This window comes from Bombus pyrosoma, linkage group LG4, assembly GCF_014825855.1.
Source record: "Bombus pyrosoma isolate SC7728 linkage group LG4, ASM1482585v1, whole genome shotgun sequence".
NCBI classification, from domain to species: Eukaryota; Metazoa; Arthropoda; class Insecta; order Hymenoptera; family Apidae; genus Bombus; species Bombus pyrosoma.
In genome coordinates this window covers 9,676,833-9,693,299 of record NC_057773.1, presented here as the reverse complement: position 1 = coordinate 9,693,299, position 16,467 = coordinate 9,676,833, and the positions used below count along the sequence as shown (strand labels likewise).

Sequence of the window (16,467 nt, the reverse complement as noted above, 5' to 3'; positions counted from 1 at the left end):
TAGAGTCACGAGCACGGATGTTTCAGGACATTTATTATCCGCTGCGAGAGCACGAAGGATGGATGGTAGAAAGGGTCACGGAATGAAAGAAAGTCTGACGAAAGCTGCAGACAGAAACCGTGCACGCCGGCTGTCGCTGTACGGTCGCGAATTCTTTGCGATTCCCGAGAAGCCAGGTGCATAATTACGAGTGCACGAGCGCATAATAGATAGCGGAGCCGGTGCAGGCTTTCGTCGAGGGTCGGGCTCTTTTCCGTCGTTCCAGAAACCGCGCTCGATAGTTCGCGTCTGTGCGAGAGCCTGCCTCTCCATTGTCTCATTATCATGATCCGTGATTGTCGTCGACGTCTGTTCACCGGGTTCCTCTCTTTTCCTCCGGCACCGCCGACCCTGAAAACACTCCGCCGATTCTCTAACGATGTCTCTCGTCTAGCGATGGTTTGTTTCGTTTTACCTCTCTCTCCTGCCTTCTTCGTGGTTTCTTCGTCCTCTTTCTCTTTCCCTTCTACTCGTTTGCATCATTTCGATTTGTTCGACGATCCGTTTCGCTCGGGGCGAACAGACGATTCGCCGATTAATTTACTTCGCGCAGGCAACCGCGAGTCTCTAGCTTAAATCAGCAGCCAGGTCGACCGATTCGTCGAGGTACCGCAACAACAGATGAAATTTTTGACGTTCATTAAAGGACGGAGTTACCTTCGAACTTACTGTGTTCCTGTTCGTATCTCCCCCTCTTTCCGTTACAACGATACTCTCAACTCGCTCGCTTCCGCGTAATAACTCTAACTTCTCCGCGCTGTTGGAAATAAGACAATAAATTCTGCAGCGACTAAATAGCGATAAATTACGCGCAACGACTAATTGCCGGGCTAAGTGCGAACGAATGCGGCGATAAATTAAATCCTGGTAATGAGTTATGAAACAGCCGGCGTTCAGCTGGTCGACGAAGTTCGATGATGTTACTCTGTTGACGAAGGGGAAACAGAGAAAGGAAGAGGGAAAACGAGTGTGACGAAGGTAAATTGTGTTACGAAAAGATTGTTATTAAGGATGGATGTTAATCCTTGGTTGGCTAAGCTCGCGTTACGCGTGTTCCACGACTGGGCCGAGCGATCGCGTTCAAAGGCGATTTCTACGAAATGTAAGTAAATTACCTGGGATTTAATAGTCTTGGTCACGTGATACACCGTCGGTTAACATATGTAACAAGCAGCCTACACGGTCACGTGGCACGCGATAAAAAAGGCCGCGACACGGCTCGCGATTTTCGTTTACCTTATTTTTGTACGAGTCTCGATAAGTAGCTTGTTAAACAGCGACCGAGACTGGCATTCTCAAGCCCTGCCCACAGGTTATTTTTTCTGAATTCAATTTTTAGACGTCCTTGTGTACCTTGTTTAGTACATAGCATTTCTCGCGAGCGAGTTTATATGGAAAAAATCGTTTACACGGAAGATGTTGATCATTCTTGCGTGCTAAGGAAAATCGTTTAAATGTGTAAAATATAGACCCGTATAAAATAACGATGTAGACTTCAAATTGAGGAGCAATTCAGAGAATGCACGTGCAGATTTAATTGCATGTACCAAGAATGCGCGTTACGCGTATTAGCACGAAGGGTCTTGTTGAAACGTTGAAGAGTTGAGAAAATGATCCAAGCGTTGATCAGAGAGAGAGAGAGAGAGAGAGAGAGTTCCAAGAGTTTGTTATTTTTATTACAAAATATAACCCGCCCTCGATTCAACGTTTTTAGCGTCGTCTCTTGAACCTAGCTTCCAAATTATTGTTCTCGAATTATTAAAACTCGAGCGCGGATTTGGACAAGAGAGTTCAGTCAGTTTTGATACGATTATCGTCGGGGTGGAAGGTAGACGTTACGAGTAGTTACAACTCGAGAGTTGAGAAGTTTTTCCCGAAGTGGCTCGGTATAATAACTCGAGCCAGGCGGACAGCAGCAAAAGAGAATCGGAAAAAGTCGAGCGCGATGCTGTTCGCATAAGCCACCGATATCACTCTGCCGGGCAATTTAAAGTTACGATTCGAGAGGGTATCTGGCTGTCCGAACGGCCGTGAATTCCAAGCTCGACGACGTTATCACACAGTCCAGCTCTTTCCTCGCGCAACTTTCGTCCCGTGGTCGCTGGTATTTCTTCCGATTTCCAGCGGAAATGCACGCGTGCCGTCGAACGATCGAATCATGAAATCTCCGAGCGTCGTTCCCTCGCAAATTCTTCGTCGTAATTTCGTCGAACGGATGGACGATCGATTATAACGCGTCGCGATTCTTCGTTGGAAGGTAACACTGCCGGTGACCGAGAAATTCCAACGATTTTCAGAATTTCAGGCCGCGTACGCGCGACATTTCTCGATCTTTCGGATTCGACGGTGACTGGGTCACCTTAGCGCCAGATTCTTCGTCGCAATTTCAGCCAACGAGTTAGCGAGCGCAACTTAACGTTCGCCGATCGAACGAGGGATAAAACGAAAGGATATATACATATATATATATATAGCGAGAGGGAGAGAGAGAGAGAGAGAGAGAGAGATAGCCGGATCGGCTCCTCGCGTCGCAGAGACGTTCCCCGCGGGGGAATGCAAAAAGCTCGAGTCGGAGGAATTTCAATTTGCCCCGATATCAAATATTTCGGATTCTCGTGTCGTCGGTGAGAAGGGTTTAATCAATTAGACGGATCAACTAGGCTGGGAGAAAAGTTTCCGTGGAAACGTGCCAGCGTGATCTCTTTGGATTCGTCGATCGTAGAACATAGTTCGAACGATTCGTAGCTACGAAACGGTGGCGCAACACGACACTTAGGGGATGAAAGGGTCGAGAGTAGGATGGCACACGAGTAATGTAGCGTGTACATGATAAAAGCAATGCGGGGTGAATAATAAAAAGGGGTAGTTGCTTCTTAACATTCGAAATGGCCGTGCCGTGATAAATTATTAATACCGTTTAGCTAGAAATTTGCCGCATTTGCATGGAAATTCATCGGTGACCCGTTGGATGTTGCGGTGTGTATAGAATTCGGGAATGTACCATGGCGCTATCTGTTCCGTTCCATGGATGTATTTTACAGTGGACGGTCGCGCGCGCGCAAATTATTCCGCGTTTCGATACCGCATCCCGGCGATTGGTTCCGCGTCAGGCCGCGTGAAAATTACACGCAACCACGCCGAGTGGAACGCGCCGATTGCCTTCCCTTTCCCACAGAAATACCCGCGGATTAATGAAAACTAACCCCTATTCCACTATCTTGCCAGTGTTCTCTTTTCCATGCCCCTTTTTCCACGATACAATTTTATTATGGTCGTGTTTCCGATCGATTGGATGCCGCTTTTCACTTTGCGCGAGCTTGTTAGTTGATCGTTTGGTCCACTACGAGGATTATTACCAATGGATTCGAATAAAAGATTGGATATGTCGCATCGTACGCGCTCGATATTGACACGAATTTTTTTATATTGGAAACATTTCATGTATATTCATGAAAATGCGACTGACTTTTTTTTCAATTCTTTCTGCGTTATTCTCGAAATAGTATGAAGTATCAAGATAATGTTGTAACGTAAGTAGCAGTGATTTGAGACTTAGGAGTTTGAGAGAAAACATTAATCGATCGCCTGGTTAGCTTAATTGGAAAACAAGCAGTCCGGCAAGCGGAAGATTCCGGGTTCGAATACCGGTGTCCAGCAAAAATCGATCGGCCGAATATTTTTCTTCCTACAATAGAAAAATTAGTATGGAGGAAAATCCGAAAAAATAAAAAGAATCCGTTGGACATTCGGTAATACCTGTAAGAGAATGGCGCGGGAGAAAAATATTCAAGAAAACTGTCCCTGCATGTGATATTTACGAGGAAATTCCTTCGACCAGTGAATTGTTACCGGGACATCGCTTTAACGAGGCCGAAACGCATCAAGAAACCGTATCCTAGTTCGGTATTTCCAACGGCCACGCCGGAAATGCGCAGCTACGACTCGGGATCCCGTTTTCTTGGCGCATCTGGGCGACGTTTCTCGCGTGTGCAAGTGTGTACCCTCGTGCCAGACGACGGCAACGCTTGGAAAACCGTGTGCACGAGGGCGCGGTGATGTGTAGTCTGCGGCGAGAGCCACGAGAAGGCGAAAAATACTTTTCGTATAAATTGTCGCGCAGGAATTCCACGACGATGCGCTGAACAAAACGCGGCCACGCTACGTGCACGTAGAAAGCACGGAGCCAGAGTGTGACCTGGCTGGTATACGCCAGAATGAAACACGGAGGAAGAGAAACAGAAAGAGCGAGAGGGGGAGGGGGTTGTCGGAGAGGGTGGAGTATCTCGTAAAAATGCAAACTTCTCTTTTCTTCGTCGAAGTCGAGCGCGAAGCTCGGGTCGTTGTACGAGTAGTTGTTGTCGCGCCGTTGTCCAAAAAAGTTCAACGTGCGTTTCCACTTGGTAAAAAACACCAAACTGTTGGAGGACCGCGTTCGATAGGGTGGAAGAAGTACGAACCGGAGGATAATCGGTGAAATGTTCGGGGAGCAACTCGTTCGGGTGTAGAGCCACGGTGACGAGAATAAGGGAAACGATTCTCCAAACTGGAAATGGAATGCTTTAAAGAAAAAAACAAACGTTTGCCTCTATACAGGAAAGTTGGGTAATTGCGACCGGGCGTCACGGCGCCCATAAGACAATGATCGAGCAGCTGGAATTTTGTTGCTCGCGGTTGAAGTAACCTTGGAAAGCAATTAAGAGCTGTGACGGAGCAGCGACCGATGGAAAAGGTCGAGAATCACTTCTGGATTGATCGCGTGCCAGCCTCGTACGGGGCTTGAAAAGGTTGTTCGTGGCTGGAAACGTCGACGCGAAGGTTACCAAGATATGGAATAATTCTGTAATTTACAGTGACATAAATCAAAGCAGACTTCTCGCTCGTGAGTTTCCTGGCAATGGCAAAACTATGGAGATATAGTTACACTTATCGATCTCCGACAACGTCAGGATTTTCTGCGATACAATGTTCACGTGCATAGTTACGAATCCCTTCCAAAGTTTCTATTTCATTTAAAGTATATCTCGTAGCTTTGTCGCAGTTTGATACTAATTCACCATGTAACTACATTAACGGCGCCTATGGTACAATAAGTGGGGCTGAAAAACCTCCTACCCAACTCCTCGCCGGGCTATCTACAACCATAATAACTTCGTTCCACCGAGCATAATCGAAGTATTTTCAATTCAGATTTTTTTCCGCTTTCGACTCGACGCTATCGTATTCGAAGGATCATGGGCGTGGAGTTCGCGGAGGAGGCTGTCGCGCGGAAATTCGCAGGAGATTAAATGAAAATTGAAAGAGTTAAATGCGACGGTAATTTTTTTTCTCGCGCGTTGTAAAAAGGAAAGCACGATACGCGAGGAAATGGACGGGAGAAATACCATGGGCCGAGGGAGAGGTAGAACGGTTGCGCAGGATTACGGCGAGCTTAAAATTTTTAATTTTGGTTTACGACGCGACTGAAAATCATATTTGCGGCCGGCTTGCATACGCGGGACATTCCGCTCTCGGTGATGCAAACAACGTCGACATCGGCGCTGCTTTTCGTATGGAAGCCGCTCTTTCGCCAGTTTATTTCTTTCCTTTTTTCTTTTTTTTTTTTTCACGCGTCGATAAAACGTTAATTGCTGTGGCCGTGCACATACGCGACTTTGTCTTGGACTCGTCCAAAAAACGGTTATAGCAGGAGTACAACTTTGGGGCACGATCGATACTTGGTGAATTTAATTAGCCACCCCTGATATCCTCGCGTGTTTTCCAACAACGGGTAATTACGAAAATTGCAATTCATACGAGCAAACATACCTTCGCGCGCGATCGTGCGCGGCTACTAATTCGATTTAATGAAGAAGCTCGTGGTAATGTTACAATCAAAACATCGTACCGCCTGTCGATCGATAGTAAACGAATTATAATTTTACAAGGCCCTCTCGCTTCCAGTTCGACTCGCGTGTGGCATGAATAATTGCGAAGCGTGTTAGGCATGATTCGCCATAACCGATCCTTCTTAACGTAAACGAGCACTTCGATTGAATCCTATTTACGATTTCATCGTAGGTATATATATCTTCTTACGTGTCAAATAACACGAGACGCGGTCAGAGAATTCGAAGTCGCGTAATTTCCCGTAAAGTCAATCGTACAAATTCCTTTGACAAATCGATTTGATGGAAGACGATTCGTCAAAGGAAATGCAGGAATGCGAAGTGCAGCTGCTTGTCTGTAAGTGGCTGCTCTGCGTAAATGGAGTAACAAGCTGCAAGTGACCTGAACACTGACCTGAGGTGGATAGTGATCCGGCAACGCATGCAGCGCTTCCCTGTACGCGGACAGGGCCCTTTGTAATCTACCCTGATCGGCGTAGAGAGCGCCTAATTGAAGGAGGGCCTGTACTCTGGCTGCCTCGTGAGCCCTCTTGTCCTTGAGGCCGGAACCGTCCAAGGATGCGCCGGCCCGCAAAACCGCAGCCGCTTCCGTTCCACGTCCGACCGAGGCCAGTGCCGCGCCCAGATTCACGTAAGCCTCTGCAAAGACAAACGATAAGGATCATGAGCGCCGTTGGATTACCGCCTTGTGCCTCTGTGATACGCTCTGCCGTTCTCTCTCCAGAGAGATCGGCCATGAATTTATATAAATCGAATCGGCCGCGTTTTTCCATTTGTCCTCCTACATTCCTACCAGACAGTCCATTTCTCTTTCGAGCTTTCTTTAGGACCTTCTTTTGTCTTCCCATCTCGCGAAAGCATCGATGAATTATACAATATAGATATATATATGTGTGTTTCATTAGTCGAAAGATTATAGAAGTCAGATACCGTGATTTTTTCAATGTGCAAGAGTGTGACAAACACACATACTCGAATCGTTTATTTTGAGAGTGGTGTAAGTGATGGAGAGTCCATTTTCTCTTGTTTTCAGGCATTCCAGTGTTTGCGTTTCCATCGTATTGAAATATTCTCTATGTGTTTATGTAGATGTAAATACATTATACGAATAGCTTTTTTTTAGAATTAACTAGGCCAATATATCTTTTCTGGAACCACGAATGGATTTACGTCGTTCACGAAATTGGTGAATTGTGCAATTCACTAAAGTTTAAGTTAAAGTTAAAGTTATTAAAAATATATATATATATAAAGCGTAGAGAAATATATGCAAAAATGCACAGTATTTGATAATAGATAGAATAAAACTTAATAAATACACGTATCATTATCTGATCTTAACGTTAACGCGAGTTTATCAATTGAGAAAAGAAAGCAACGTAACAAAAATATGTAATATTTTCTTTAAAACCAAATGATTTGCACTTCGACACAATCTTACTACTATTTATCTTGTAATACTTTAAATTTATAACAATAACATTTAATTGTAACAATTTAATCTCATGATAATAATAAAAATAATATTTAATAAATGAAATAATAATTGACGATATTACCAAATTGCATTTAAATAACTTGCTCACATCCGTATTTGCAATATATATTATGTCAGATACAAAAGTTAGGATTACATTCGCTACCATTTGTTTTTGATTATTGCTGCCTCTACTGTTTGATCGGGTTACAGATTACAGGAAATGAACTTACACGGCTCCCAAAGTAAATGATTATCCAATTCCATTTATTAACGGAATTTCAATTGATCGAAACAAACGAATATATTAAAATTTAAATTATAAATTGTCTACAAATAAAATGTTCACATTGAAATATATGTGAATCTTTCATTTGCCTAATTTCTGCAAGAAATGAAATCGAGCCACTTTCGAAATAAACGCACTATCTAATTCCAAAATCAAATCGACGAGGGGCTGATTTAATTTTGTTTTTACCACTGACCTTATCTCGGACAACCGTATACGATTAATAAATATCGATAGAAGCATTAGTTAGAAACTAAAATTGCTACAATTAGAAAGGTAATATAATTAAGTTCTAATGAAAATGAATCTTGCGGTGGCATTTTTGTCTTATATTGATATGTTGCATCAATTGTCACATATATTTCAGGCTACATTCTAAAGGTTTACGTAGATTTTATAAAATGTCATTACGGATGAAGATAAAACTTCAACGACACGGATACATTGCTTGTTTCAGTTTATATCTGGCAAAGTAATCCGATTATACGAAGAAATAAAAAATCGGCAGTAGAAAAATATTCTTCGATCACAACTTAAAAATAGAGCAAATATGTTAATCTTTCGATCAAATTTCACCATGTACAGTGTATACGTAAGCAATCGAATGGATAAAGCTACTTCCGTGTGTAATGGTGCTTTGAAATATCGTTATAGTCGGAGAAAAAGTACTGGAAAGGGCCAGAGAGAAAATGCTATGAAATATTAAGAACGGCGAAGTCGCGTCGGACGTTTAATTTAAGAAACTACGGTGCGGCACAATCATAACAAGATCTACTTTTTGCTCGATTCACTGGAAAGCGGAAGAGAGGGCAGGGCAGATTTTTCGCGACGAGGGTTTCTTTAGAAATTCGGACAGAAGCAGTGCTGGGGCCAGTCTTTAACGTAAATTCAGACATTCATAGCATGGCTACCACTTCGCTTCTTGCCCTGTCCGTTTCTAGTTAAAAGGGCATTGCCTGGCTTCCGGGGTCGGCTGCTTTTACGACTCGACGGCGAATCGGGTTAACTCCGCATGAATTCCCGCCTTTTGTCGCGTGTTTCCCGTATTTCCTTGGCTAATTACTAAATATCGTGCGAAACGGCGACCTGCCGGATGCCCGGCGTCGTCGAAACGTGGTGGAAATGCTTCGAGGGACGAAGATTAACTTAGCTCTCGCGCTAATTTCCGCCGTTTGTTTCTTTCATCATTCAGGATTTTAATTAAAACGAAAACGTCCTCTCTCGTCCAAGAGGAATTCCATAAACACGGGGAAACGCGGCAATACCGGAGAATCTACTTTCCTTATGAACTCTGAAAAGTTTCGATCTCAAAGATAAGAATATCCATTGCTTTCTTCGTCTCCTATACTTCCACAGATTTTTTACACCTTTTTACTTTTGAATTTAGTACACGCCATTGTAGCCGCTAAACGATCCGCGGACACAATGACAAGGCAACCGTATCTAGGGATGCAAAGTGGAGAGAGTGGGCGATCTGGAGGAGCCGGACAAAAAGCCGCAGTCGGCTATGACTTTAATTAAAAATTTCAAGTTACCGCGAGGTATCCTTGCTCGCAGCGGTCGAATCCCCACAGAGGCCGCGTCGCCGAACAACCAGGCCAAAGTGAAACGTATTAAAAAGTTTATTTCCACTTTTATTGTCACCCTCGTGGAACGTGATCCCTCACGCTCATAGGGAAAAGAAGCGGAGAAGGAAAGAGAACGAGTAGGCGGAATGGAACCGGGGCAGAAACGATGAGGTGGTGGAAGGGCACGATGAATCTCGGTGGATCGATAGTGGGAACGCGGGAGCCTTCTTAATTCGAAGCAATCTGCTTCTTCGAGATTTCCAACGACGGATTTCCAATTCCTGACCTCTCCCATGGGGATCGACCGATTCGATCCTCTAATTTCGTCGCGTTTAACTTTCCTAGGGCCAGCCGTTTTACCGTTCAACCGGCTAAACGTAATATACTACGGTTCGCGGAGGTGGCTGCTAATCCCGATATCATCCGACGCGATATTACAGCACGAACGTAAGACGTTTACCCTCACGCCTCCAGTTGCGCAGTATAAACAGGCACCTGGGAAGACTTTCATTAACGAGCCGTGTGATTGGCAAATTTTCCGAGACGCCTCTATCGCATACCCGGCTAAATCCGGTTTGGTTTAACGAAATCCCCCGATAACGGGGATCATTTTTCCCTACCAGAGATCGGATACCGACAAAGCTATATTCCCGTAACTTGATTCTCATGGGCTCGTACAAATCGTAAGTAATTGGTGCGAGTTCGGTAATTGGTGTGTGTATTTCGATAATTCTTAGCATGGCACTCAAACTGTGTACGAAGGGTGAAAAGAGAAGAAAGAAGAAAGAAGTGTGGTGAGACGTGTTATTGGTTAAATTAATAACGAGACGAATTGATTTCGTCAACTATATTTACAGATATTTTAAAATGTAGAATATAAAGTTAATCGCAAACGTTGCTCGCTCGATGATATTCGTTATAAGATTTCGCGATACTGCGGTACTGATACTAATTGTTATGCCGATTCGCTAGACTGATTCCTTATACTTATTCCTTCTACTGATGATCTCGATGACTCGATACTGATATTGATTCGCGCGACTGACTGACTATGTCTGGAGAACATGGTCGAGGGGGGTACCGGAAGGTTTGAACTTGTCGCTGGTTGTCGGTTGCACGTAGCAGCGAAATTGCTTTGTCCAGAGTTTGATTATTATATTATGCGCGTCGTTCAATGTTAATCCTCTGCGGCAAAACAACTACGTGAGGCATCTTCGAATCGAAACGCCCTAAGACGCATATGCCGCTACAGAAGGAAAGAACATGATGCATACAGTTTCAGTAAGAATCAACCCTTTGCACTCGAAAGGTGACTCTCACTCATCACGGCGTTCCATGCTGCAACTCCTTAGTTCTTTATATTCTTTGTTAGGAAGCGTAAAGTGTTAGACTTTGAAATGGAGATAAAATATTTAATTCCATATGCCTCCGAAACTATGGTTCTGAGAACGTCTGCAAAATTAGTTTAGATTCGACGATCATGGCAAAAGTATTATAGTTTAGAAACCCTTAAAAAATGGTTTTCGGAAGTGAAATTAGCTGAAATGAAGACGCACTTGATTTTGAACTATTGAAAAATGAGATCAATTATATTGAAGAATGCATTTTGGTGAATGCTTTATAAGTTATCATACAAAAAAATACAGAAATTTAATTACAGAAAGTTAATTCGTATATGAAATCATTTTACACTGGCTGTAAGGCACGCGTCACGTATACGCTAAATCATCCGGAGTAGCTGCTACGCCCGGCCGAAAAAGTCGAGTGCGAAGGGTTAACCTGCGATAGGTTCGATCAATCGTACGTGTCACCTTTAACGTACTAAGATTTGAATATAAAAGGAGTACGATATTCAGAATCGAATTATCCCCTTACAATTATAGAATCGGCACGTCATAAGCTCGATTCATTGATAAATCGTCGTTAATTGATGATAAGTTACGAAGATAATTTTTGCGGCGTCAACTTGTCGTTGGCTAACCGCACGGTAAAATGACTTTTCCGACGCACTAACGAGCAATCGATAGCAGATCTCGTGTCACTGGGCCTTCAAAGATACACCGCATCGACGAGCTCAACTTAAACGTGGTTGAAGCTTTCCAGCGTATCATCCAATGTATAGCGTCATCCCTCGTATATACAGAAACATCTGCGACGTCGTGGATTATTCACGAAACGCCGGTCGCAATTCCCCGTGTAATCCGTCACCATATCGAAGCTGGTTCTCTCGTCACTAGAACCGGACAGAGTTTTAAGATATTACATTCGCGATTACTCGATAGAAGCTGTACTACTAACATCGATAGTACAGTTACTCCTGCGATGTAGGGAGCTTTTAAATTAAAATTAAAATTACTTTAAACTAAAAATTACTAAGATGTATGAACGACAAGATTAGATGAAACATTGAGACACTCGACGAATATATATACAGATGGAAGAGAGACATTGAATTTGGAGTATTACAATATTGAATGAGTTCTCTAACCGGAGATATATGTAATCACATTCGATTTAAATTTTGAGCGTCCACTTATTCTTTATTCACGCCTTAATTTCAAGCGTCCGAATCTTTCATAGTAAGTAAAAAGAATTACCGTTTCCACAGTATCAAGTAGTCGCGCCTATTAATAGGCGAACAGCAACCCGGTACGCCATCTATTTTAATATTAACTGCATTAAGGTTAAGGTATATTTTATACGATCTTAAATAAGCCTTCGTATCCATTATCTTCTCAAGTTTCTGCCAATTCGCTCGTTCATATGCTTCGGACGTGTAAACTTTGATGCTTGACCGATTTTACGAGCTCGTTATAACACCGAGCCCACCGTACATGTATAGACGTCGCGCAACTGTATCCATAAGGTGGGGAAACTCGACCAAAGAGCCTCTCGGATACTCTAATTCCATAGAGTATCCCCTGAGACCGCGACGAAGAAAATGGATTGCTCGGCTGCCGCCGCGCTCCTTATTCAAAATAATGTGAAGCATAGGGGGTTGGTTCTATAAGGCAGCCAACAGGAAATTGCCATTTCGATGCTCCGGTTTCTCTTCTTTTAACGGAAACTTTTTGTTAATTAAAGAGTCGACCCGGTGGGCCTGCGAGATAGCAATTTACCAAGTCGGTTTTTATATTTTTCATACAGCTGCGACGGAGTGAGGCGATGGTTTCTCAGAGAAAGAAACACGTACATATTAAGATTATTCGGCGGATAATGCGCAGCTTGAATATCGTGTACTTGGAACGTTGCTGATACTATTTTGGACTGAAAGGAGTGTATCGTCGAACGGATGATTATCTCGCGATTTTTCAACGTGATACCGCGTTATGGCCTTTATAAATTAAACGGATAGCCACGGTTGAATGAGGGAACTAGGATGCAGAGGTAGGACGATCATTGAAGAGATTTACGCGCGAATAATTAATTAAAAGCGGGCGAGTTTCGTCGAGCGATTCCCAGATATCTCAAATTCGCGTGGCCGCGCAGATTTTTCGCCGATGTAGCCGACAGTCTGTGTGCTCAATCGATGTTCAACATAAGAAAGAAATTGTCGACCTTTCGTTTCTTCCTTTATGCATTTGATACGAGTAATCCTAGTTTCTTTTCTGTCGAGATAAAATAAAATACGAGATTTTCAAGCGACGTGAAGAGTTAATGTAATAGATCTCTTGTAGCGAAACGAGCTCGATCAATTCTGACGGATTATTAAGCTCGTAAACAAGCTGGGTACGCTGTGATTCCACATCGACGATCGCCACCTGTAAAATTCGTTATGACGCGACCCGAACCGGATATTTACTGCGATAGCTTTTACCAGCGAACAAAAACGAACGTTACCAACTCGCGTATATCTGATCCTATTAACGTACCGCGGCAATTACCGCGATCGGATATCCCGGAACAATATTTCTTTTCCGTGCAAGTCCAAGTAATCGTGTTCGAGTTTAGAAGACTCTGTATTGATCGAAATCGATTTTGTACCTCTACTTGGCCAACTATATTTTTCTTCATCATTGTAATCGATCACGAAACGCCGACATTCGACAAAGGTAGGCATTCTGCGATGAATAATAGACAAATATTCTTGCGAAGACCTTAAAGCCAAGATAATAACGTCGTGCAAGAATGCAAAAGGACAATATGCAATAGATGCGAAGAGAGAGCGAATGAATGAACTGCTCGTGCATGTACAACGAACTACAAGTGTCAGGAATAACGTAGAAGAGATTGTTGGTTTGCGGTGGGGCTTGGAACGCGTGCTTGAACGAGCTCGAGGAATGCGTGCGAAGTTTTAAGCGCAAGAAAACGCGTGTCGTTTACCCCTGACGTCTATGTCGGGGAATATTCCAATGACACAGAGGAAGTCTCCATTTTCCTCGACGATCCCGTTACTTCTACGCGTTGCAAGATGACGCACAGCTCGAACTTAAGCCGGGGAAAATATCAGAAATAACAACCTCGGGACAACATCGTCTAATATATGCCGCCGGGGGCAAGGGGAAAAGAAAGACGAGTAATATTTCACCGGCAGCGAAAAACACTCGTTTCCACGACTTTTCGCGAGTTCGTCGCCGGAAAAACATGGGCGCGCGACGGGGTTGGTTCCTCGGACGGCAAAAACCAACGTCCTCCGTTCGTGCTCGAGACGAAGTTCCTCGTTGGTGGGGTTGATTCGTGGAAAACGCGAGAAAGAGGGGCGCCAGTTGGAAAAAGCGGAAACGACGAGGCAAGGCGCGAAACGTTTCGAGACCGGGCTACTTCTACCACGAAGATGTACATATATCGTATCGTATCGTTGTCATTTTTGCACGTTTCTGACGTTGACTGGATCTGAATTGTGCGAAGGTGAACGGCGATGACGACGAGTCAGGTGGTCGAGGGACAGAAAGCGCGGCGGTGCAGGATACTGGCGGCTGGAGGTGGGAGGCGGCGGTGGAAGAAGAATGGGCAGACGGAAACTGCTGTTTCATCTCCGACTCCGCCAACTTGGCAAGACCGCCGCCCTGTTTGCTTCCTAATTACGAAAGAGAGAGAATAAGATGCGCAAGAGGTTCGTAGAAAAGGAGACGAAGGAGCTGAAGGGGACCAAGCTCGTAGGTGAACGGGGTGAAAAGGAAAACGAGCGACAAAGTAAGACGGAACGTAGCGAAGAAACGTCGCGGAAAGATGAAGAGAGACGGGGGAGCTGGTGCTGAAGCGAATTCAACTCCGGGCGCTCACGGAATTAAGATTCCATCGTGCAGTCGAGTTTTGTGTGTGCCTTGCAATTTCCTGGTTAACCCGACCGTTCCCTCTTTCGCGTAGACTCCGGCCGTGATTCACTCCCCGCGTCCATCGCGCTGTTACCATCTTCGATCGATAAATTTCATGGGAAACTTTTGGACTTCCTAATCATCCGTGTATGCATAGTTCATTTCTGTGATTTCGTAATAGCTTGGTGGAGTCGATTTTCATGGGCAGAGCACTGATTAAGAGGTGGTGAAAGAGAAGGAACGAGGGCGCGTAAAGTTTCATGAGTTACGATATGGAAATCGTCGATAGATCGGTATCAATTGCGAATAATTTTCTGTCTCGTTTGGGAGGTCACCGTGTACGATTAACGCGACGATTGATACTCCGCGGTGTTCTTTTTGCTCCCTGTTAACGACGCAAATCGTTCGTGATGGTCAGGGCTTTTAAAACACGACTGGCTCGAGTAATTAGTGGACCGATCTGCCGCCAATTTGTGGACGACAGCCGCGGCCAACGCACGACCACCCAGAACCGCTCGATAAGAGTCGAGGTCTGCCGTTTTTCTGATAACTCACCGTCAAAATTCGCTTCGTTTATTCTTGTTTACCGTTTCGTGGCCGGTGATCGGCATTTAGTTAATTTAATTACATTATACACTTATTACAAATTATACATATTACATATTATATGAACATAAAAGATTCCTATGATAAGTGTCGAAATATTTTCGCCAACCAGTGTACGTTCCTTTCTTTTCATTAAACTAACAAAACTTGGAATCTTCGCGAAACACATTGATGAAATTGAACGGAAATTGAACGCATGAAATATTTGTCAATAGTTGAACGCGTGAGCAACCGAGACAATGGCATCGTAATGCAAAAGTAACTACCACTTACGTAAACAAGATCAAACGATCGCCGCGTTTACATAAACGTTTCGCTATAACGACACGACCGCACATTACGGCGGCTGTACCTCTCTATAAATAAATAAATAACGCTTTGCATAATGCGCCGTTTAATCAGTCGACGCAGGGAAGGTCGCAAGAAACCGCAGCTAAGTAATTCACGTTCGCGATATTAAATCAAATTTGGTTAAATTTAATTGAAATCTCGCGGCGGTTACGCGCGACATAGTTGTAGAACGAAGACTCGCGAACGGTAGCAACGAGTCCGGGAAACGCGTTCCGCTGAATCGCCGCGATAAAACACCATTTGCAGAGTTATTGTGTGTAATTCGTGCTAATTCGATGTCGTGTAGCGCGAACCTCTTTCACTGTTCGCCGCGGTGAGCAAACGGAAATTTTATCGCAGTTCCCGTGCCATTAGACGAAACGTTGTTTTCCCTTCCCATTACGAATCCAAAGCTGCGAGCGAATAAAGGAATAACAACTCTACCGAGGCAGAGGGAGTCGTCGTAAATTAATTGGTTAAAATAATTCGTAAATTATCGCGGCCGTTTCAGCACGAGTCGTGAGCACAAAAATGCGTTCGTTCGTTTCGTGGCACGAGTGTGTACGTATTGGAGGTGCACACGAGGGACGTACCGGCTGTATCGACCGGCCGAGGATGAAAATGTGCGAGCCCGTCGATATGTGTGTTTACGGTTTCCGTGTATCTAGTGTGTTTATATGCGCGCTCGCGTGTATGAGCGCCTAAGCCCGCGTCTGTGCACGTTCAACTTCGTGTGCGTACCTAAATGCGTTTACCTTTGGCCCGTCCTTCGCTTCCGTTTTGCTCCTTCCGTTCTCCTCGCTGTTTTCTTTTTTCTTTTTTTTTTTTTTATCCTCACACGCGTCACGTTGGAGCAACATCGAAGTGAAGTAGCGAAGGCCAGTTAGGGGTTCGGCTAAAAAGTGGCGAAGCAAGGTGCGCCGTTCGGGGACTTGGAGGAGTGGCCGTCCTCGAAATTCGCCCTTGTGTTGCACGGCTCGTCCTTTTAAAGGAGAAACTTTACTCGCCCGAGTAGACG

The 16,467-nt window shown here is 44.2% G+C and overlaps 1 protein-coding gene across 2 annotated transcripts in view; it reads right to left on the bottom strand.

Moving 5' to 3' along the window:
• The window catches only part of LOC122566749 (protein O-mannosyl-transferase TMTC2-like), a 214,932-nt gene that overhangs the window by 20,944 nt on the left and 177,521 nt on the right, over window positions 1–16,467 (bottom strand). For both annotated transcript variants that reach the window (XM_043724447.1, XM_043724446.1), the window contains exon 9: window positions 6,319–6,563. In XM_043724447.1, coding sequence (XP_043580382.1) covers window positions 6,319–6,563 — 245 coding nt within the window. The remainder of the gene's footprint in view (window positions 1–6,318; window positions 6,564–16,467) is intronic.